The sequence below is a fragment of the Meles meles genome, chromosome 6 (genome assembly GCF_922984935.1).
Source record: "Meles meles chromosome 6, mMelMel3.1 paternal haplotype, whole genome shotgun sequence".
Taxonomy (NCBI): domain Eukaryota; kingdom Metazoa; phylum Chordata; class Mammalia; order Carnivora; family Mustelidae; genus Meles; species Meles meles.
Genome location: NC_060071.1, coordinates 51,518,154 through 51,541,112, shown reverse-complemented (window position 1 = coordinate 51,541,112; position 22,959 = coordinate 51,518,154). Strand labels below are relative to the sequence as shown.

Genomic DNA, 22,959 nt, shown 5'->3' with positions numbered 1-22,959 from the left:
GAAATAATAGAGGTAATATGGATAGATAATCATCTCACTGAATCCTCACAAAGTCCCTGTGAGGAGAACTTTATTACCTCTATTTTACAGATAAAGAAAATGGAGGCTCAGATTGGCCAAGTCCTCAGCTGGGAAATGAGCTGAGACTTGGATCCAGGTCCAATCCCTCCAGATTCAGTGGCCTCAGCTGTGAAGTGACAAACAACATTATATAATGTTATCACGTACTTGCACTTTTGAGAGATGGGTCTCTCAAAATAACTAGGGATTCTATTATTTTTAATTTTTAACTTTTCATTTGGAAATAGTTTCAAACTTATAAGAAAGCTGGAAAGCTAAAAAAAAAAAAAAAATCGCGATTTCCTTTACCCAGATTCACCTATGGTTCAACATTTTATTCCATTTATCAGGGTTTCTTTTTTTTCTTTTTTTTTTTTTATTCGTTTATTTGTTTATTTACAGCATAACAGTGTTCATTGTTTTGGCATCACACCCAGTGCTCCATGCAGTACGTGCCCTCCCTATACCCACCACCTGGTTCCTCAACCTCCCACCCCCCCCCACCCCGCCCCTTCAAAACCCTCTGGTTGTTTTTCAGAGTCCATAGTCTCTCATGGTTCATCTCCCCTTCTAGTTTCCCTCAACTCCCTCTCCTCTCCATCTCCCCATGTCCTCCATGTTATTTGTTATGCTCCACAAATAAGTGAGACCATATGATACTTGACTCTCTCTGCTTGACTTATTTCGCTCAGCATAATCTCTTCCAGTCCTGTCCATGTTGCTACAAAAGTTGGGTATTCGTCCTTTCTGATGGAGGCATAATACTCCATTGTGTATATGGACCACATCTTCCTTATCCATTCATCCGTTGAAGGGCATCTTGGTTCTTTCCACAGTTTGGCGACCGTGGCCATTGCTGCAATAAACATTGGGGTACAGATGGCCCTTCTTTTCACTACATCTGTATCTTTGGGGTAAATACCCAGCAGTGCAATTGCAGGGTCATAGGGAAGCTCTATTCTTAATTTCTTCAGGAGTCTCCACACTGTTCTCCAAAGTGGCTGCACTAACTTGCATTCCCACCAACAGTGTAAGAGGGTTCCCCTTTCTCCACATCCTCTCCAACACACGTTGTTTCCTGTCTTGCTAATTTTGGCCATTCTAACTGGTGTCAGGTGGTATCTCAATGTGGTTTTAATTTGAATCTCCCTGATGGCTAGTGATGATGAACATTTTTTCATGTGTCTGATAGCCATTTGTATGTCTTCGTTGGAGAAGTGTCTGTTCATATCTTCTGCCCATTTTTGGATATGATTATCTGTTTTGTGTGTGTTGAGTTTGAGAAGTTCTTTATAGATCCTGGATATCAACCTTTTGTCTGTACTGTCATTTGCAAATATCTTCTCCCATTCCGTGGGTTGCCTTTTTGTTTTGTTGACTGTTTCCTTTGCTGTGCAGAAACTTTTGATCTTGATGAAGTCCCAAAAGTTCATTTTTGCTTTTGTTTCCTTGGGCTTTGGAGACATATCTTGAAAGAAGTTGCTGTGGCTGATATCAAAGAGGTTACTGCCTATGTTCTCCTCTAGGATTCTATCAGGGTTTCTTTTGATATAAACCAAGGAACAGTTTGAAAGGTCCATCTGGGACAACTGGTCCTTCATGCAAGACATGTACCAATACACGGTCTAGAAAGCCACCACAGGCACACTCTCTACTTCAACAAGAACAGTTCCATAGCGAAGTGGGTGCAGCCTGGTGTTTCCATCCCTCCAGGATCTAGCATTCAGTATAGTACTTTGCAGCAATCTTTTGAATGAACACGGCAGCACACGAATAAGAGAAACCAAAGTCTCATGGAGGTGCAACAGTCGTTGAAGGTTAGAGAGCTGGACATGGGAGGCTTGGGACCCATGCCTCCTGACCTTCAGGGCACCATTCTGTTCGTGGGTCCACCCATGGAGTTCCTGGTGGCAACCACTGGCATCAGCCTTTGGGAGCTTTCATGGGAGTCCTGAAGAGTATTTGGGGCCAGGATCAGCCTGGTCCACTGCACATGGAGGAAGGAGGTATCCACCACTCAGCAGCAGAGGATACACCAGGGGAGAGGAAGATGTGAGCCTGGTGCTCTCAGGTCATTGGCACAGTCCTACATCTCAGGGAGGTGGCTTAGCTGGGACCCAGAATTTGTGACCTACTTTCTGCCCACACCTATCAGGCTACCTCAATATACTTGTTGCCTTCTTCTGGGACCACTTGCCATAAAATTACATAAAGCCCTGTCCTGGAGTAGCAGGATGGATCGTCTTATTTCCCTCCCTTTATTTATTTCTTTAATTTATAAAACCCCTTTCCCACCAAGAACAATTCTTCCCCTGGGTCAAATGTCATCTGACCATCTCTCTCAGCTGCTAAGAAACATGGTCATTCCAATTCCTCAGTACTTTTACTTTTAAGTTCAAATCCCCTACCCCATCATTTCTGAAGCTCTAGTTCATACATGAAAGAACCCATTATCCAACCCCAGCTAGTTCAATAGGGACTAGGATGAAAGCAGCTGATCAGTTACAGGAATATCACCACCACCACCACCACCATCATCAACAAGACCACCGTGTGCATTTACTAAAGAATTTCCATATGCTTGGCATTAAGTGCTGTTCATGCATGTGTCATTTCAGAATCATAAACACCCATATTAGATTGGTACTATTACTATCCCCTTCTAACAGATAAGGAAAAGGAGGCATAGAGAGGTCTAGTTTGCACCCACTATATAAAGATAGTATTAACTACCATGTAATGACCAAACACTGGACTAGATACTTTGCACCCTCTACAGCTTTGGACAATCTTGCAAAGTTAGGTATTACTGCCTTTATTTTATAGATGTAGAAACTGAGGCTTCATAAGATTAAGTGACTTGCTGAAGTCCAGAGCTGTGGGTTAGCAGTAGGCATATTCGTTTAGGAACACAGCCAGGATTCAAACCCAGGTATGTTTGACTGCAAAATGAGGGCTCTTTCTAGTGTGTCAAACTGCCCTCAGAACCAGAAGTCAGAAGAGCCACACACTAATCTCGATGTGGTCAGTATTTCTCAAAATACAGCCTTCAGTTCATTTTTTTAAAAAAGATTTTATTTATTTATTTGACCAAGAGTGAGAGAGAACAAATGGGAAGGAGGGCAGAGGAAGAGGGAGAAGATGCGGGACTTGATCCCAGGACCCTGAGGTAATGAAGGTAGATGCTTAACTGACTGAGCCACCCAGGCACCCCCTTCAGTATTCATTTTAAAAAATAATTCCTCAGGATGCTTGGGTGGCTCAGTGGGTTAAGCATCTGCTTTCAGCTCAGGTCATGATCCCGGGGTCCTGGGATCGAGTCCCACATCAGGCTCCTTGCTCAGCAGGGTGCCTGCTTCTCCCTCTGCCTGCCACCCCCCCTCCCCTGCTTGTGCTCACTCTCTGTCTCTCTCTCTGACAAAGAAATAAAATCTTAAAAAAAAAAAAACTTGAAAAAATTTTAAAAATAAAAAATAATTTTTCCGGCTGATTCTTTGGTATACTCAGCTCAGTCACTAAACATTTCCACATTCCCTACAGAGGCAAAGACCTGTCTTCCTCCTCTCTGCTTAGTGAACACTTCTTTTACAAAGGCCCTGCTCATGGGTCACCTGTTTTTTGGTGAAATGTTCCTCTATTTCTCAGGAAGAATTAACAAATTCTTGCCTCTGTCCTTCATGAAAATGTCGTTTGTGTCTTTTTTTTTTTTTTAAGATTTTATTTATTTATTTGACAGAGAGAGATCACAAGTAGGCAGAGAGAGTGAGAGGGAAGCAGGCTCCCTGCTGAGCAGAGAGCCCGATGCGGGGCTCGATCCCAGGACCCTGAGATCATGACCTGAGCCGAAGGCAGCAGCCTAAACCACTGAGCCACCCAGGCGCCCCTGTCGTTTGTGTCTTTAATATTAATACACTGCACTGTGTTGTAACCACCCGATTACCAGCCTGTTTCTCCTAAGAGGCCAAGAAAGTGTCTTACTCATCTCATACCTAGTACCACGGCGGGCACACAACCGGGGAGCAGTCACGGTATGTTGCCTTGAAGGGATGTTATACGCGTTTACTGCACATTTGGTTTAAAGCATGTGCCAATTATTAAGTCCCCTGGAGTGTTCTACTAATATAACTTCCCCAATATTATTGCTATTCATGCCCATCAAGAACATCTAGCAAACAAGAAAATCCTAAAATCCTCCAGAATTCTTGAAAAAGTAACCAAATGGTGGCTTCCTCCCTGTTCCTCCTGTCCTTACTCTCTCCTGTCCTTCATTCCCCTCGCTGACAGTTATCACTCTATAGCACTCACACAGAGAACAGAACAAGCAAACAAAGGCAAGGGGAGTCCAGATACAAAAATACTTTGGCAGGATCAAAACCAAGATTAAATACATTCAAAACATTTGCCCATTGAACTATCCAAACAAATGCAAACTGGAAGCTGAAAATAGAGCATGAAAAAACAGGGGCATCTGGGTGGCTCAGTCGGTTGAGCATCATCTGACTCTTGGTTTTTGGCTCAGGTCATGATCTCAGGGTTGTGAGACTGAACCCTGTGTCTGGTTCCATGTTGGGTGTGGAGCCTAAAACTCTCTCTCTCCCTCTGCCCACCCTCCCCCTGCCAGTTCATGCACGTTCTTTCTCTCTCTCAAATAAATCACTCTTTAAAAAAATACATAAAGCATAAAGCATGAAAAAACGGAATTAAATTTAAAAAGAAAAAATCAGTGTTAATGGTCACAGGTGGCAAGTAAGAGGCTCCTTAAGGATGAGATTCTAACAACCTCTCACTGGAGAAATCATCTTTGCACTAAACTCACAAAATGAGATCACTGTTGTGATGCTGTGCTCAAGCATGAATGCTCAGTGAAAGTAGGTAGCCAGCTCTCCAGGTCTACCTGAAGAGCTGGTACAGCAGATAAAGACTGGGAAATGCGCCCAGGCCCCTGAAACAGACACAGCCACAAGATGAGCCCCAATTCACTCTGAATTTAGGGAGCCAGGACTTGATGGCCTGAGGCTGCACAACTCAAATCTGTTCTCGCACTTGAAGCCAAGATAGCCTGCCCTGTCCTTTCCCATGTCAAACAAAACAAAATAAAACAAACACAATACCAAACATCAGGTACCACATTACTGATGGAAGATCTGTGACAGACATTTTGCAGTTAAAAATCAAAAGCTGTGCTACATTCTGACATGGGAGCTGTCACCAGTGTGGGAAGCTAAATAACAGGAAAAACAGGACTCCCATCCCCAGCACTTCCGTACTGAGGTTTAAGCGTGGTGCGGGGCGGGGCAGGGGGCAGCGCGGATACTGGTCTGTTCTTCCTGAGAACAGAAGGGAGTGGTGGTGGTATGAAAAGCAGAGTTTATAGAGGATCTGAAAGGGTAACACGGCACTCCTTCCTGTTACCCTCTGTGGCTTGTTCCAAGGGGCATCCCTTATCTCTTCTGATAAACAATTTCTGCTCAGGGTTACACTACTCACAAAATTAACGAAGTATGTACAAATATTTTAGGTTAGTAAGCAATCAAAATATGTATCACAAACAAGGGAGAATTCTTCTTTTTTTTTAAGTTGGCCAGATCCCTGTGGGTAGTAGAACATACTGGTTAGCCCAGAGTTCCAAGGTCAGAATGCTCTAACTCCATCTTCCACACCATGAATTCTCCCTTCTGCTGTGGCCAATATGCTACCAAGTAGTGAGTTTTTACATCTTAATCTAGTAGTTTTGTTTGAGATGTTCTCAATCTACTATCTCACTTTTAAAATCTGTGATGTGAAGAGTGTGTGTATCTGTTGTTCCTGCTGGTTCTTCTTCATGTTGCCTTGTTTCCTTGTGTGTCTGCTTTCTGTTGACTACTTGCCAGTTTTTGCGCTTGAGGACATTCTGGAGAGATTCTCTGAGCCACAGGGTAGTGTGCTCACCTCAAACCAGGTTCTTAGCATGAAGCCCCTTTTCCAACTCGCGCCACGAATATAAATACTCGGTGTAAATCTGTGTCAGAGTTGGTCTATGGCTGCAACTTTCCCCCTTTTCCTCTTCCCCTGCTTCTCTGCGTGGCTCTGAGAGGCCTTCTTTTTTGTTCCCTGGGACTGGGGGAGGAGGAGCAGCCACAGCTTTGGCTCTGGTTCGCCAAAGGGTGAGCCCTTTGGATCTCCAGCATGATGGGGAGAAAATCTCCTCTGAGATCCGTAGGGATCTCCTCCTCCTCTGAGACCCTCTGCCTTAGGAGGACCCCAGAGCATTCACAGCTGCGGTCCAGGCACATGCCCTCAGGAAGAAGTAGGTTTGGTGCTCCAGCATTCTGCTTTCCCCTCTGTTACAGGATTCCATCTGAAAATTGTCCTGGCGGAATTGCCATTGTCGTTTTAGCTCTTCGGTGCATTTGAGATGATTTTTAACGTAGTTTACCTAGCATTTTTCAGTGGGAGAGTTGGTCCAAATAGCCCAACCTGCTGTTACCAGAAACAAGAAGGTGGTGTCCTCATTAAATCTTGACTCTCAGCTCTGAGACCCTGGGATGAATTTATTTCACCTCCGGTTTCCTTATCGATAAAATGAAGACAATAATAATACATATACTTCACAGGGCTGTGTGAAGATTACGTGACTCCATTTGATGTGCTTGATTTAGTACCTGTCACATGGGAATGCTCAGTAAATGCCTTTTTGATCCTTTTGATCACCACCATTGCCACGACCATCACTGCATGACCATGGCCAGGGTCACTGTATTATGTCATCTGTATAGGTTTCATTCTGGGTAAAGGTAATTTCCCAGGACAAGAACAGCCCAGGTGGGAAAAATGTTCAGGAGATAAAAAATAGTTGTTTTGACGCACTTCCTTTTTTAAAGATTTTATTTATTTGTTTGAGAAAGAGAGAGTGCATGAGCAGGGAGAGGGGCAGAAGGAGAGAATCCCAAGCAGACTCCATGCTGAGCACGGAGCCGAATGCAGAGCTGGATCTCACGACCCTGAGATCATGACCTGGGCTGAAATCAAGAGTCAGACACTTCACTGACTGGGCTATCCAGGTGCCTCTTGAAGGACCTTCTGATCACAAAGCACAAGTATTTGGGTAAGATTTTAATTTTAAAACTTTATTCATAATAATGTCAAACGTATATTTGATTAAAACATTATAACAGTAGGGGTGCCTGGGTAGCCCAGTGGGTTAAAGCCTCTGCCTTCGGCTTGGGTCATGATCCCGGGGTCCTGGGATCGAGCCCCACATCGGGCTCTCTGCTCAGCAGGGAGACTGCTTCCCCTTCCCCCCCAACCCTTCCTCTGCCTGCCTCTCTGCCTACTTATAATCTCTGCCTGTCAAAAAAATAAAGTCTTTAAAAAAAAAAAACAAAAAAAAATTATAACAGTAAACAAACCACAATGACTGAACAATGGGTTGAAGTTTAGGGACTTCTATGTTTAAAAGATGGTAAGATTTTTAGTAATCAAAATATCTGAGAAATGGTTTAATGTGAGCCCCTCGAGCCTTCTCAACTTCTCTTGTAATCCTGCTGGATTAGGTCCTTTTAAAATGAAGCTGAAAATCTTTCTTACATTGGCTTAAAGTGTCTACCGGACCTAAATATCTGCCCCTAAAATGTGGTATGTCCTTGGACTTGCCATCCACTTTCCGATCACATGGGTCAATGAGGAGGTTAGGCCAGATGACTTTCCAAGTCTCCTGTAAGTCCCACCCCTTAACGTGCCCATAAATAGTTAATCAGTATTACTTTTTCATGACTAAGGATCTTAAGAAACCTGCCCTCTTTCCTAATTATCATTTTCCTATCCCTTACACTTTACACTATAGAAGAATGAAGTGAGATTGCACATGCAGTGCTATTTCTTTGATTTATTTTCTTTCCAATATTTGAGCAGCCTAGTTGACTGTGTTTGGGTAATTTGGGGATCTTCTATACCATACAGTGCAATGGAAATACTTAATATGAAAAGTTAAATGTTCTGCTTATAATTAGTGAATGAGTCATGCTGGGAAGGCAGCTTTCAAGAACTAATTCATTCATCTAGCCCTGTGTGTAGGACCAGATATAGAGAATGAGCAGAATAAACCCTGCCCCTCCGAAGATCACAATCTAGATCACAATCAGTCCAGACATAATCTGGACACAGGGAGAGGCACAGCAGTTAGACGTTAAGTCTCTGGAGACAGATGACTTAGGTCTGAATCCTGACTCTGCCACTTATTAGATGTATGAACTTGAGTAAGCTACTTAACCTCTCATCCCTGTTTTTTCATCTGTAAGATGAAAATGATATTACTTACCTGAGAGGGTTGTTGTAAAGATTTAAAGCATTTATACATGTAAGAGTTTAAAAGAATGACTGGCACATGGGTTAAATATTAGCTATTATAAGGGTATCATACCAGCTGACCTCTAACTGTATATTCCCACAACTTATTACTTGTCCTCTGCCCTACCTCCCACCCCCAATGATATCACATTATCTTCTATTTCTAAGTCTTTGCTCCTCCCTCCATAGTGATCTCTTTTAGTAAGTATCCTTTTCACGTACTGTTAAATCATCCAAATCAACATTGTATGCCTTCTTACTCTCTAAATGTATGTTTGATACAACTTAAGTCTTTCTTAGGTCTCACATGATGTACCCACATCTAATGCCAAGCTTCCCATTTCACCCACATCTTCTGTGGCTTCGAATGGTTCCGCTGTGACCCGGCTAATAGCATGCTCAGTCAATGCTAGTTGATGGACCGCTGGTACTCAGTGTCAGATACAGCTTTCTCGGGGATAGGCCAGAGGTTGGCTAACTTTTTCTGTACATGGCCAGAGCATAAATATTTCTCCCTCTGTGGGCCATATGGTCTCTGCTGCAACTGTCACGGTGACTCCACTCGGCCACTGTATCCCCAACGCAGCCAGAGCCGACACGCAAACAGAAGGGCGTGGCCACGTTCCAATGAAACTTCCCTTTCTGACCTAATTTTTAAATTTTGAAATATATATTGATTCACGAGTGGAAAAAACTATATACAGGGAAGTTCTGTGCACCCTTCACCCAGTTGTCCTCAATGGTGGTTCTATAATAGGATCTTGTGGTATCTCAGGCAGGGATTAAGACCCGTAACAGAATAATGTTATTACTACTTTCTCCCACCCCAACCTCTGATCTCACACCAGCGAGAGTCTGCTGGACTGAGCAAAGCTCATTGTTGGGCTATCACTCTGGGCTTTCTTGGTATCTTATGCTTTTCACAGCCTGAACTATAAAGCTGAAGACTAGGATTCACTCACCCAAGAAGCAAAGCAATTTTAGCTGTGCCAATCTGAGCTAACATTTCATAATTTTAGTCCTCACATATTCAATTAACAGATGGACGCATCACATTCATCCATAAACGAAAAGGGAAAAAGGTAATTTCTTTATCGTACACCTGGGAAAGACAACTGTAATCTAGATTTGTACATTCAAACATAATGCAATTTAATTATTACGGCAATTTAAAGCTACTAAAAACATGATGGGTAGATGATAAGTTGTTTCATTTATAGTAGTTTTATTTATTTATTTTTAAATCACAGTGTTCCGTAATTCTTTCAAGGACGGAAACTGTGGCATCTGGTAGGGGTTTATTAATTGTGAAAGTGGCTCACCAATCTCGCTAACCTGGTAGAGCCAAGAGGGCGATTATGTTTTATATAAACAGACACGATGACTTTAGAGGTTAATATTTTTCCCCATTACCTAGGAAAATGAGATAGAATGAATTTTCTTTAAAAACCAGGCAAGACAAAAATTAACTATTCTGATACCTCAATAAAAAAAAAAAAGGCACATCCTGTTCTGAGAATAAGATCCAGAGTTCCATCCATATTAATATCTTTTTATCAAGATAATATATGAACTGAGAATAAGAGCCAGGGTTCCATCCATACTAATATTGCTTAACTTCATATAAAGACTATTGGAAGTAAAACAGACTGAGTAAATCCAGAATCCTCATTTAAAAAAAAAAAGGCCTTAAGGTGTTAAAACAAAACTTGGCTCCAAAAATGATACTAGAAAACCTTCCTACTTGTCTCTCCCAACCACCCCCTCTTGAAGTGACTGTGGAAACTAAAAAAACAAAAGCATTTGTGCCCCAAATGACTTCCCTTACTTAAAAGGTAGAAAAAAAAGGGAAAGGCTGAAGCCAAGTCCATTGGGTCTTTGAAACAGTTTTAGGCTTCTAATTTTTATATGTGGTAAATTCATGTCAGAGGAATTAATCCGACAGACATGAACCCAACATGTAAACAGAATACAGATTATTACATGTTTGAGAGAGAAAATTTCCTGCCCAACCTCTACGTTCAGAGATCTGTAAGTAAGAGTTGGTCGTGTCAAAAATTTAATTTTGATCAGGTAACAAAGCGTGTTTGTATTCCTGGGAAAAAACCAACCGATCTTATCAACTGATATTTTGGGATACTTGAGGGGTTAATTAGGTAAACAATGTAGCGAAGTGGCCCATGTACTCTAAGGGGCCATTTTTCTGTAGGATTAAACTTCAAAACTCAGCAATTTCACACTCGAACCAAATAGTTAAGTCAACTAAAAAGATAAGTTGGCAGCTCCTGTAAAAACCTCAATGCCTTTTAGAAAGATTTAAAAATCAGATCATGACTGGATTGACTTTGTAATTTATGATCTGTTAGGATAAAGCTGTTGAATTAATTCAAGAATTCTACATTACCATGTACATAAAGATAAAGATGTTGGTTTTAAATGTTATTTTTGCATAAGTTTACTTACCGCCATATAAGCGTTTGTTCCAACATACGTCTTGGCTATAGAATTCACCAGCTATGAGACAAAACAGTCTGTTAGAACAATATAAAGATAATGTGGAAATAAAATGGGCAATTATTCCTCATTTAACCTACAATCATCATTTCTATAAATCAACTAAAAATTATGTAAAAGGGAACAAATTTATCTACAAAGGCATTAAAAATGATTAAATCCCTCTTTTCTTTTGAATGTGATTTCCAATTTAGACAAGCACAGCATTACAGTTTATAGCAGATAACCTTAAACAATTCACTTAAGCAGGATGCTTATCGCTTTAGTACCCCAAACCCGCCTGATATAAAAAGTCAATTTGAAGTAGAATCAGAACACACTCATTTTTTAGTCAGATGGCTCAAGATGTGAATGAAGCCTGTGCTTTGCTAGAATGGAATGAACACTAAATACGCTGGAGGGATAACAGACTTTGACAGCCCATAATACAACGATGACCTTCGCTTTGGTCTTCGTGTTTGGCTGGGAGTAAAGGTGGCTGCAATTCAAATCAACATCACAGCACGCTCATGGGTCACTATCACCGGGGTTCTCAGGGGAGGCCCAAAATGGAAATTAATTAAAATTTGTGCTGCACATTGTAATGGCCCTCCACCATTGTTGCTCCCAATATTAATTTTTATTGTGGGCCAGTTGGGCTCCCCAGGCACAGCTCCCACTCTGCCCTCCCTTTTGTCTGGTCAAAACGCTTTCATATCAAAGCTGCATATCAATGAAGTTTGCTATTCGTAAGTAGTAATTACAATATCAGCAGTTTTTACTGTCATTAAACAATGAACAATCATATTCTGATGAAGGAAACGCGCTCAGAGATTAAAAATGAATAACACACTCCCAGCCGAGGAGAAGATGCACAGTTCTGTTTGTCTGGCAGCTAGGTGATTTTTCAATCCAAAAAGTAAGACTGAAAATAAAAAGTGAATGTTGCAGAAAGGACAGCAACCTGGGAGAAAAAAAAAATAAAAAGAGACCTACCTGAGTGCTAACTCCGAAATCACACAGCTTGACCTGTCCTCTTGTGTTTACTAGCATATTGGAGGGTTTTACATCTAAAGAGGAATCAGAAAAGTCCACGTAACTAATTCTGTATTTACAGCGCGTGTTTTCAAAAAGCACGTGTGCACACCATACCATACTGCAGAAATGACATCATCTGTTCAACCCGGAATTCTAATCACAAATTTAATGCAAAGCATTTTATCTGGAGGCAAAATGTAAGGTCCTAACTCCTTCACTTCCAACCATTTCTGGTTTCTATGGAAGCAAGGGTTTATTTCAACTGAAAGTCAAATAAAATCTTGGCTTCCCACAACAGTAAATGCATCCATCATCCTATCCCCAGGCTTTGAGGAAAAGTAGGTGGATAAGAAAATGTAATCTTGCAAAGAATTTGCACAAAAAGATTTAGCTTTGCTGTTGATGTGAAACTACTCCTCCCGTTTAAGAAGCAGTAAGGCCAAAGGGAAGCCAACAAGGAAAAAAAAATCGTTCCTATGTTGCTGTTAACAGGTCATATCTGAATGAAGTAATGACAAAAGAATGCGGTCTTGTTATCTCCTGGTTTTAGGTCACAAATGCTATTTCAGATAACACTCAGAAACTGGTCTAAAAGGCATGTGGATGTGTGTGGATATATGCACCTATCGATCTTTGTTTCATTTCTCCTTCTCTTCCATCACTTTTGACTGCTGTTAGAGTTAACAAAAGAAGTGACATAGCTTTTGCCAAGGCAGTTGGTTGCTAAATAATGACACAAAGGGTTTCTGTGAAGCATTGTCAGTGACAGCAATGAGCCATTTCAGGAATTCAGGGAGCCCACAAAAACCATCCCAGCAGGACAAGAGCACACCACTGTCGATGGTACAGAGTAGCACCTGCTTCAACATTTCATCTTCAATGGCAAAAGTGGTCTCGAACGGACAACTTGTTATATTTAATATAACATGTGACCCGAATTACCGCAAAATGGAGCAAGAGACTCAATTTTTTCATGTGACAATTAAAAAACATGTGAGTCCGTCCACCCTGACCCTCCACTTCGCAAAAGGTAACCCCAACAAAGGATCTTGCCAATAGCAGGTACTTAATTCAAACTTCAAGTTCAAACTCAGTAACCAACAATTACTCAAGTCTACTTCCTATGTGACAGGCGATGTGCCAGGCACTTTTCGCGTACACGCGCTCATTTCATGTTGCCTGACTGACAAAGAACTTTCTTTTATTGACTACTATATTCCCAGCCCCTAGAAGAGTTTCAGGGCTGTAGTAAGTGCTTAATAAATATTTGTTGAACAGATGAGAGACTAAATGAATGGAAACCAGACACACAAAGTATGATTTAATGTTGATCATTCTGTTTCAGTGATCAGGGGTCGGCTATAGAATAGGTCTTGGCAGCATGCCCTTCACACAAGACATACTCTATCCTCCCTTTAGGGGCAGTCTCTGAATACAAGTTACGATGTGTAGGCTGGTGTACGTTCTTCTACCAACTAGTCTCTCTGCCTCCAACTTTCCACAATTTGAATGATAAATCTTGTACTATGCCCATATGAAAATTACCACGTTTACTACATCATTTCTCCCCGATTAAGGAAGTACAAATAGTCCCTGACCTCTGCCAACCTAAATGTGAACTCTGAGTTGGCCCCCTATGTACGTTTCATAGACAGTTGCGGTAGAGACTCAATAAATGTCCGGGGAACTGAAAGAAATGCTGGACTCCACATAGGCTGGTCTTATTTTCCAAATCCAATTCTCATTACAGGCCTTCAACTTTGAGTATTTTTCTTTTGGACAACCTGCTCTTTTATATATCGACAGCTTTAAACCACTCTTAAGCCACCACATCAGATGGAGACAGTTAATGAACAAATATTTTGAGCTCCCGGAAGAAGGAGCTGCCTGAAAATCACAAGCTACGCCCAAATTAACACATCTTTAGCTTTAATCAGATACACTTTTGACTTAGGTGGATCAATAGAGAGAGGAGCCATAAAACAACAGAATTGCTAGCTTATACTCTAAAAGGCAAGGTGTAAATAAGAACTTCATTGCATTTTTCAGCTCTCCAAGATCTTAACTTACATGCAAGCCTGCTCTGTGACTTTTGCACATTCACCTCTCAGCCTATTTCTTCTCAGGGTACACTTCATCTATGAAAGCAGTAAACATCCACTCCTCCCCACATCCTTTGTATTACACCTGGGCTGTCTTAATCATGGTCTCAGAAGAAACAGAACACTCCATCACCAAGCCTTTGTTCATGCTGTGTGTTCCTCTCTCCCTCCTGCCCGCCCCCAGGTTGAGAACCCCTTCCTCAATATTTCCTGAATGAATCCTATACTTCAACTCAAGTACCCCGCCTCCCTGTTGCCTTAACGACTCAGGCCAACCGAGTCCTGGCTTCCTCTGAACTGCTAAAGCATTTACTGATTGTGCCATTTGTTTGGGACTAAGTATGTCACAGGGTTTGACCAGAGTTATTTACCGTATTTACTGGGGTAGGTATTTCCACACCAAGTAGTAAGTTCACAGGGCAGGAATATGCTTCACACATCTCTGGGTGTATGTTTCTGACAGCAGTACCTTGCTCACTGGTTAATGGCTTTTTAAATAATACACTAACTTTGCTAATAGAAGTAACCCCCCTTCCCAGTAATATCTTGAGATAGCATTTGAACGTAACAGACCCCTTTAAACAAAAACAATGGATTTAGGCTAGGAGACAGAGGACCTGCATTTTTGTCTTTTTGGCCCAGCCACAAACTTGGCATGTGAATTTAACGAGGCAGGTGATGTTTTTGTTTCTACCTCTGCAGGGAGACAATAATAGCTATTATGTCAATATTGAAGAATGGTGAGGATTAGATGAGATAACCAATGTAAAACTGCTTTTAAGAGGCCAAACACTCCATAAATATAAAGTATTATTATCTACTGATAATCAACAAAACTGTTATAAACAAAAAGTGGGATATTTTCATCTATTTAGGAAATAATTTGTTGTTGCTGCAGCCAACTTTAGCTGTATTTCAGTAAAATACTAGCTAAAAGAAGGTAATTCCCCAAGTGCAGTAAGTAGAATGATAAAAACAATTTAATGTTCACGAGGAGGCATTTTTGTCAGACCGTGTGGACACATTCCTCAACAAGGCTACCGAACTGGTCTCCTTGTATTTATGCTTCCTCTATACAGTCTGTGTTGAACATAGTGGTTAACGCGATCCTTTTATTTATTTAAAAAAATTTTTTTAAAGAGATCCTTGGAAAACTAAATCAGACAATGTCATTTTTCTGCCTAAAACCTCCAGAGGCTTCCCAGCTCAACACAAAATGCAGCCCTCATAATAGTCTTTGAGGCCATCTCTGAGCTGGTCCCCACTAGCCCTGTGCTCACACCCTTCCTATTCCTTTCTCTACGTAGTAAGCTTCATTTCATTGCCTTCCTTGTGAGACATGCTCCTTCCTCAGCGTTCCATGCCCCTGGAATACTCTGCTCCCATATATATATGCATAGCTTGCTCCTTCGTTTCTTTTAGGTTTCTACTCAAATGTAATCTTTTTAAGAGAAGCCTTCCCCAGTCACCCAGTGGGAACAGCAATATCCTACCATCACAGATGTATATGCAAATCTGTTGTCTTGTCCTCTACTGTTAAATGGAAACTGCACAAATACAGGGACTTATCTGTTGTGTTAGCTACTGTATCTAGAATGGTGTCTGGTACTGACAAGAAACTACATTTGTTGAACAAACAGTGAATGAATGATATCTCTTCTAAACAGATGGGGAAATGTGCTCGTCCAGAGAACTGGACCCGACAACGAGTTGAATCTTTCGCCACTTAATGGTACATACTTCAGAATAAATACATTTCACTATTAATGAACACATTTTTAAATGACATTTTTCACTCTGGAAAGAATCCATAGTCATTCAAAAACATTTATTCAACAAATATTTACTGATGCATTAACATGTGCCAGATATTATGGTAGGTGATGTGGAGAGAAACATGAGTAAGACCCGCTCTCTGCCCCTCAGGCAAATGTGGCCAGGGACCTGTTGGCATATTCTTTTATCAAAATACAGTACATGAGATTTCAGGATAACAACACTGCTTATGTATAATTGAAATGGGATTCTCTTCCTTAACAACTGGCATACTTCCTATAATAAAAACAATAAGAATTACGCAACTAAAAAGCTCCCAAACTTGGTTGTGCATTTAAAAATAACCAAAACAAAACAAAAACCAAAAGCCAACTTCTGAATTCCACCACAAATCTACTGAATTGGAAACCAATCTAACAGAGTCTGGTCTTTAGACCAGCATTCAGAAAAGACTAACATAACCTCCTGGATTGCTTCTGATTTAACTACTGTCTAGCCAAAAATATCTGAAGAGAAACTCCTTCTCTTATTTTACTTTTAAAAATCAATTTTATTCATTTAAAACACCAATTTTATTGCAATCATTTTGAACAGTTTGATGAGTTTGACAAATGTATACATCCATGTATCCACACCACAAACAAGATACAAAACATTTGTGTGACCCCAGAAAGTTCCCTGTGCCCGTTTATAGTCGACTCCTCCCTGACTTCTGGCAAGCACAGACCAGTCTCTGTTGTTACAGTTTTGCCTTTTCTACATATATTATGAATCCCATAATAAGTTGGTTAGTGTTTAGAAGTTGTATCTGTCATTAATATTCAAAATTGATATGCTGCAAATAGTACAACAGTTGGGTCTTGTTTTTTTAAGTAATCTGACAATTTGTGCTTTTAACTGGAGTGTTTAGACCATTTGCATTTAATGTAATTATTGATATGGCTGAGTTCAATCTTACCATCTCACTATTTGTCCCATCTGCACTTTGTTTCTCTTTTCTTTTTCTCCTTGCTTTCTTTTGGATTAGTTCGGTTCTTTCTATCTTTCCACTGATCTCTACCATGGGCTTCTAAGCCAGAGATTGACATGTTCTGTAAAAAAACATATTTCAGGCTTTGAGGGCCATATGGTTTTTGTTATAACTACTCAATTTTGCTGCTGTAGTGCAAAAGCAATCATAGGCAATACATAAATTAATGGGTATGGCTGTGTTCCATTAAAATTTTGTTCATAAAAATAGGCAGTGAGCCAAAGGGCCTGTGAGCTAAGCCTTGCCAGCCCGTTTGAAGCTTTTCTTTCCTTTTTTTAAATGGCTGTTCTAGGATTTACAGTATGTTTCTTTAACTTCTCAGTTTACTTTCAAGTAATATTTGGGTATTTCATTTATAATGTAAGAACTTACAACAATGCACTTCCATTTTATTTCTCCCATCCTTTGTGTTACTATTATATATCTTCTCTACACATATGTTGTAAGTTGTATGTTGTAACATAAGTTGTATGTTGTAAGTTCCACACTATGTCTTAATTTTTGCTTTAATCTTTTAAATTTAAAAGTGAGAAAAACTTATATATATCCACATGTTTACCATTTCTAGTGCTACTTATACCTCTGTGTAGGCCTAATCATTCATTTGGTATCATTTTCCTTTCGCTTCAAAAATTTCAACATTTGGCCTACTGGCAATAAACAGAATTTTTTTTCTCTGCTTTGTTTGCCTAAAGAAGTCTTAGTTTGCTGTTATTTTTGAAAAGTATATTTACTAAACATAGTATTTTCGATTGATAGGGTCCTCCCCCACACAACATTTTAAGGATATCTTTCCATATCTTGTAGTTTGTATAATTTCAGACAAGAAGTCTGCCGTCCTTATTTATTCTTTCTTTCCCCCTCCTTCTTTTTCCTCTTCTTTGTTCTATATTTTGTTTTCTCTGAATATGTTAAAGATCTTTTAAATCATGGGTTTTTAAATTCTTTATTCTGTTGCACTTTGGTATGGTTTTGTGTTTATCCTGGTTAGGGTTTGTTGAACTTCTTAGATCCACAGGCTTATGGGTTTCATCAAATTTGGAAGTCTGGAATCTTTATTTCTTCAAATTGTTTTTTCCTTTTCTCTCTCCTTTCCTTCTGAGATTCCAATTACACATATACCTTAGACTTCCTGATACTGTCCCAAAGGTCAATGAGCCTATGCAATATATATATATATTTTTTTTTTTCTTTTTTTGGTCTTTTTACATTCTAGCATTTTTGGGGTATTTTCTTTATTTCTAACATCAGTATCACTGATTTTTTTTTTTCTGTAGTGTCTAATCCAATGTTAATTCCATCATGTGAAATTTTTATTTCAGATACTTTATTTTTCATCTTTAGATGTTCCACTTAATTCTTTATGAACTTCCATCTCTCCTCATATTGCTCATGTTTCCCTTGAGATCCTTGAATATGTTTGTAATATTTATAACAATGGTTCTAAAGTCCTTATCTGCTAAGTGCATTATCTCAGGGTGTGGGGAGTGAGGGGTACTGTTTATATTGATTTCTTTCCCCTCTTGGTTATGATCTTTCATCCGTTACCAGAAAAATACTTGTTCGCCTACTAATTCTTATTTGGATGCCAGATACTGTGAAACTTACGTTGTAAAGTTCTGAATTTAGTTGTAATCCTTCAAAGAGTGTTGAACTTGATACCGGCAGGTAGTTAACTTATTTGCAGATAACCAAATCATTTTGAAGCTTATTTTAGAGTCTTTATTCATGCAGAGTCTAGAGTAACCTCTAACGTAAGCATGACTCTTCTAAAAAGCTGCTCTTGAATGCTCCAATGTATTCAACAAGGTCTTTCCACACTGGTTGATTGGAATTTTAAAAATTCCCAACTCTGTATAAGCTTTAGGAATTGTTTAGCTTATACTTCCCCAGAAATATTCTTTCCCAGACAGCAGTTCTTTGTCTAGCTTTCTAAGACTTTACTCTATGAACGCAGAGGTTGGTCATTTGGCTAAAGACTTCAGGACACTCTAATACAGTTTCTTGAGTTCTTTCACTGCATAATTCCTGCCTCTCTAGGGCTCTACCCTGTAAATTCTAACCATTTTAGCTTTTCTGATCTCCAAACTCTGTCTCTTCAGCTCAGTAAGACTTTTGGGCTCTGTCTGGGTCCCCTCCCCCTATGCTCAATCCAGAAACTGTGTCAAGGCAGAAAGCTTGGGTGATTACAGAGCTTACTTCATCTGTTACCTTTTCTCAGGGAGCATAGTCCTGAAATGCTTATTATCTAATGTCTGAAAACAGATGTTTCATAAATTTTATCCAGTTTCCTGGTTGTTTTTGGTGGAGAACAAGTCCCATAGCAATGATTGCTTCCTGGATAGAAGTGGGAATATCTCTTTATTTTAAAATTCTTGTCTTTTATCTTTTGTTCATTGTTTTGACCTGATATCATAAGCTGCCTCAAATATTCTTTCATATTTATTATTATTTTGTAAGTAATCACTACACCCAATGTGGGGCTCCAATTCACAATCCCAAGATCAAGAGTCACATGCTCTTCTGACTGAGCCAGTCAGGCGCTCCTCAAACCTTTTTTTGAAATAGGCAGAGTATGATATTGGGGCTTTATTTAGTTAGGTTAAATCTTGATTCATTTCGCAGAATTTGAAGCAAATTGGATCTCTTTTAAATGCTGGAATGAGGATGGCTCCTCCCATTTAAGTTTTATTTCATCCAAATAAAATATTCCACCTTGTATCTGAGGTGTCAACAATCCCAGTATGCAGCCACTGAACTTATTACTTCCAAGTTTTCACTTAAAATATGCAAATTCTACAACTCTTGAGAACCACTCCAGGAATACTAAAGTGATCTCTTCTGGTTTGTTTTCAACTTCACTCCAAGCCATAAACATGACAGATAAGGCAAAAAAGTTTCTTTTAAGGGGACAGTTGGTGTCTATGCTGATTTTAATGCAGCCTCAAGTTATGGAAAACAAACAGCAACTGAAAGGCTATATAGCTTTTTATTCAGCTCTCTTAAAAACACCATAACCTTTCTTCTGTAAGCAAAGTGCAAAAAAGATGAGTCATTAAAGTGACTGATTATAAATGGCAATCATCAGGGCAGATGTAAGTCATTTTGGTTTAATCAGGCCATTAATTATTAGGGTTTATCAATTAGTTTTATTGAAGGCAAGGGAGCTTAAATGAATAGTAGGGCATTGATTTTAACTGAGACATTTTCTCAAAGAAAATACAAATGAGGTGTGTAAAATTACAGGTCCTCTTCATACCACTAAAAAGAAACAAGCTTCATCAAATGTAAAACATAACGCTATGGTGAAAAACCAAATTAATTCTCTTAGCATTAGATATAAAATATGTGTTGGTGTTCTCTAACTTGCATAAGTCTGATTTTAATCTATCTTGGCCAAGAGGTCAATACCATGTTGGAGAAATTGAGATAAAGGTACAATGCAAAGTACCCATTTTTAAATCAGCTATTTCTTATCTTCTTTCATTTTAGAGAAAAATTTAGTCATTTTATGCAGATGGATTTTTATGGGAATCAGAATAGATATCTGTTGGTCAGACCCTCTCAGAGGAAGCAGAGATGACACGGAAAGTGTGCGAGTGTGCCTGTGTGCGCGCGCTCACGTGCACAGGATATATAAGATTCTAGATGGTATCTGATCTTCCCATGCTGACAAGGTGGTTAGGAAAAATGAGTGGGACTGTGTACTTAGCAGTGCCTATAACAGAGCTGGACTTCAACAAATTGCTATTTTAAATAAATAAAATAAATAAGAAAAACACTTTGTAAACTTGAATGTACCACATATACTGGAGCTACTGCTTTGTAGAATTGGTAATGACAATGACTCTCACCCTTGAAAGTCAGGAAGTGGGTTATATAACACACTAAACCAGACCCAATTCTAAATAAAGTTCACTTTCATTATACGAGCTCTACCTAAAGACAGCCTTCTACCAGGATGGCAAGTGCTGTTTAGCTGGGATCTCAGAAGAGCTAACAATTATCCGATCACAACATGAATCTCCTGTCATAATATTTGCCCACTCCTTCAGTGAGATTTCACAGTAAGTGGGCTTTTTATTGATGATGTAATGAATATCTGAGTTGCAGCAGTGACATCCCATATAGATAATAGGCAGTTATGATATAGTTCTGTTTAATAATTTGAAGTGCTCAGAAGATTAGAAATATACGAGGAGTGAGAAGAATAAGAGAATTTACAAACAGGGTCTCATATCACGTATAAAATAACAGTAGACAGTTATCTACAGGAGCCTCTAACTGAATAAAAATCAGCCTGAAAATGTCTTTAAAAATTAAGCATAAACTAGGCGCCTGGGTGGCTCAGTGGGTTAAGCCGCTGCCTGCGGCTCAGGTCATGATCTCAGGGTCCTGGGATCGAGCCCCGCATCGGGCTCTCTGCTCAGCAGGGAGCCTGCTTCCCTCTCTCTCTCTGCCTGCCTCTCTGTCTACTTGTGATCTCTCTCTGTCAAATAAATAAATAAAATCTTTAAAAAAAAATTAAGCATAAACTTACCATATAACCCTTTGTGGTCACTTTCCTACTCTTTTTCTTTTAAAGAGATTTTAATTTTAATTTTATTTATTTATTTCTAAAACTTATCTGAGAGAACACAAGCAGAGGGGGAGGAGCAGAAGGAGAGGGAGAAACAGACTCCCTACTAAGCAGGGAGCCCCACGTGGGGCTTGATACCAGACCCTGGGATCATGACCTAAGCTGAAGGTAGGTGCTTAACCCACTGAGCCTCCCACGTGCCCCATATTTTACTTGAAAGAGAGAGAGTGAGAGAGAAAGCATGAAGAGGGGAGGAGCAGAGGGAGAGGGACAAGCAGACTCCATGTTGAGCATGAAGCCTGGTGTGGGGCTTTATCCCATGACCCTGAGGTCACAACTTGGGCTGAAATCAAGAGTTGATGGATGTCTAACCAACTGAGCCACCTAGGCACCCCTCTGTCCGATTCTTTAACAAAATATGAAACATCAGTTAACTATACTATAAATCTATAAACTATAGATTAATAACAAAATGGTTATTTCTTCTCAAAAGTGGTATGTACCATATGACCTGATTCACTGTGATTACAAATATTTAAAGAAAGATACTAACCACCCCCACCTATCTACTCAAGAGATATATGAACAGAGAACCAAATAAAGCCTTGTACACGAATAACAGTATTATCATAATAGCCCCAAACTAGATAGGATCCAAATGTCTATTAGCAAATGGATGGATAAAATGTGATCTATCCATACAACAAATTATTATTCAGCATTAAAAAAGAATGGATGACATTTGGTACCACACGGATGAACCCCAAAAACATGCTAGGTGAAAGAAGTGAGATAGCAAAGATTTTACATTGAGGCGCCTGGCTGGCTCAGTTGGTAGAGCATGTGACTCTTGATCTCAGGGTCACTGAGTTGGAGTACCATGTTACAGATAGGGTTCACTCAAAAAAAAAAAAAAAAGATTTTATGTTTTATGATTCTGTTTTCATAAAATGTCCGGAAAAGGCAATTCTATAAAATCAGAAAATAGATCAGTGGTTCCCTGGGGCTGGGAGCAGGGATTGTTTGCAAATGGGCATGAGGACTTTTCTGGGGCGATGGAAATGTTCCAAAACGGATTATGGGGATAGCAGTACAATTCTGTAACTTATTAAAAATCCCTGAATCATAAACTTAAAATGGGTGAATTTGATGATATATAAGTTATAGATCAATAAAACTGCTTAAAAAACCAGCCTCAAAACGCAATTTGACTTATTCTCCATAGTGTCTCAGGTGCTTTCCAGTCACTGTGGTCACTTTCCTACTCTACTGATGACAAAATGCGAAACATCAGTTAATTACAATGATCACATACTATATGCCAATAGCAAAATGGTTATTCCCTCACAAAACTGATATGCACTAGAAGGCCCGATTGTGATTACAAATATTTAAAGACATGAATTTTTAAGAGTCACTTCTGTGTGTTGTAAGACTATTTCCCCCCCAAAACTAAGGCTATGTAAACAAAATGTGAAAACAACTGGTTCAAACATGAAAAATTTGGTCAACCAACCATGGTTGCCTCAATAACCTCCAGAAACAGCTCTGATTTT

At 39.7% G+C, this 22,959-nt stretch overlaps 1 protein-coding gene across 5 annotated transcripts in view; it reads right to left on the bottom strand.

The window, feature by feature from the left end:
* The window catches only part of MAP2K5 (mitogen-activated protein kinase kinase 5), a 257,796-nt gene that overhangs the window by 108,043 nt on the left and 126,794 nt on the right, over positions 1-22,959 (bottom strand). For all 5 annotated transcript variants that reach the window (XR_006818657.1, XM_046008023.1, XM_046008025.1 and 2 more), the window contains exons 14-15: positions 11,875-11,948; positions 10,849-10,899 (exon numbers count right to left, since the gene is read on the bottom strand). Coding sequence is in view for 4 of the 5 variants with exons in the window: in XM_046008023.1 (XP_045863979.1) it covers positions 10,849-10,899; positions 11,875-11,948 (125 nt within the window). In the remaining variant the exon portion in view is untranslated. The remainder of the gene's footprint in view (positions 1-10,848; positions 10,900-11,874; positions 11,949-22,959) is intronic.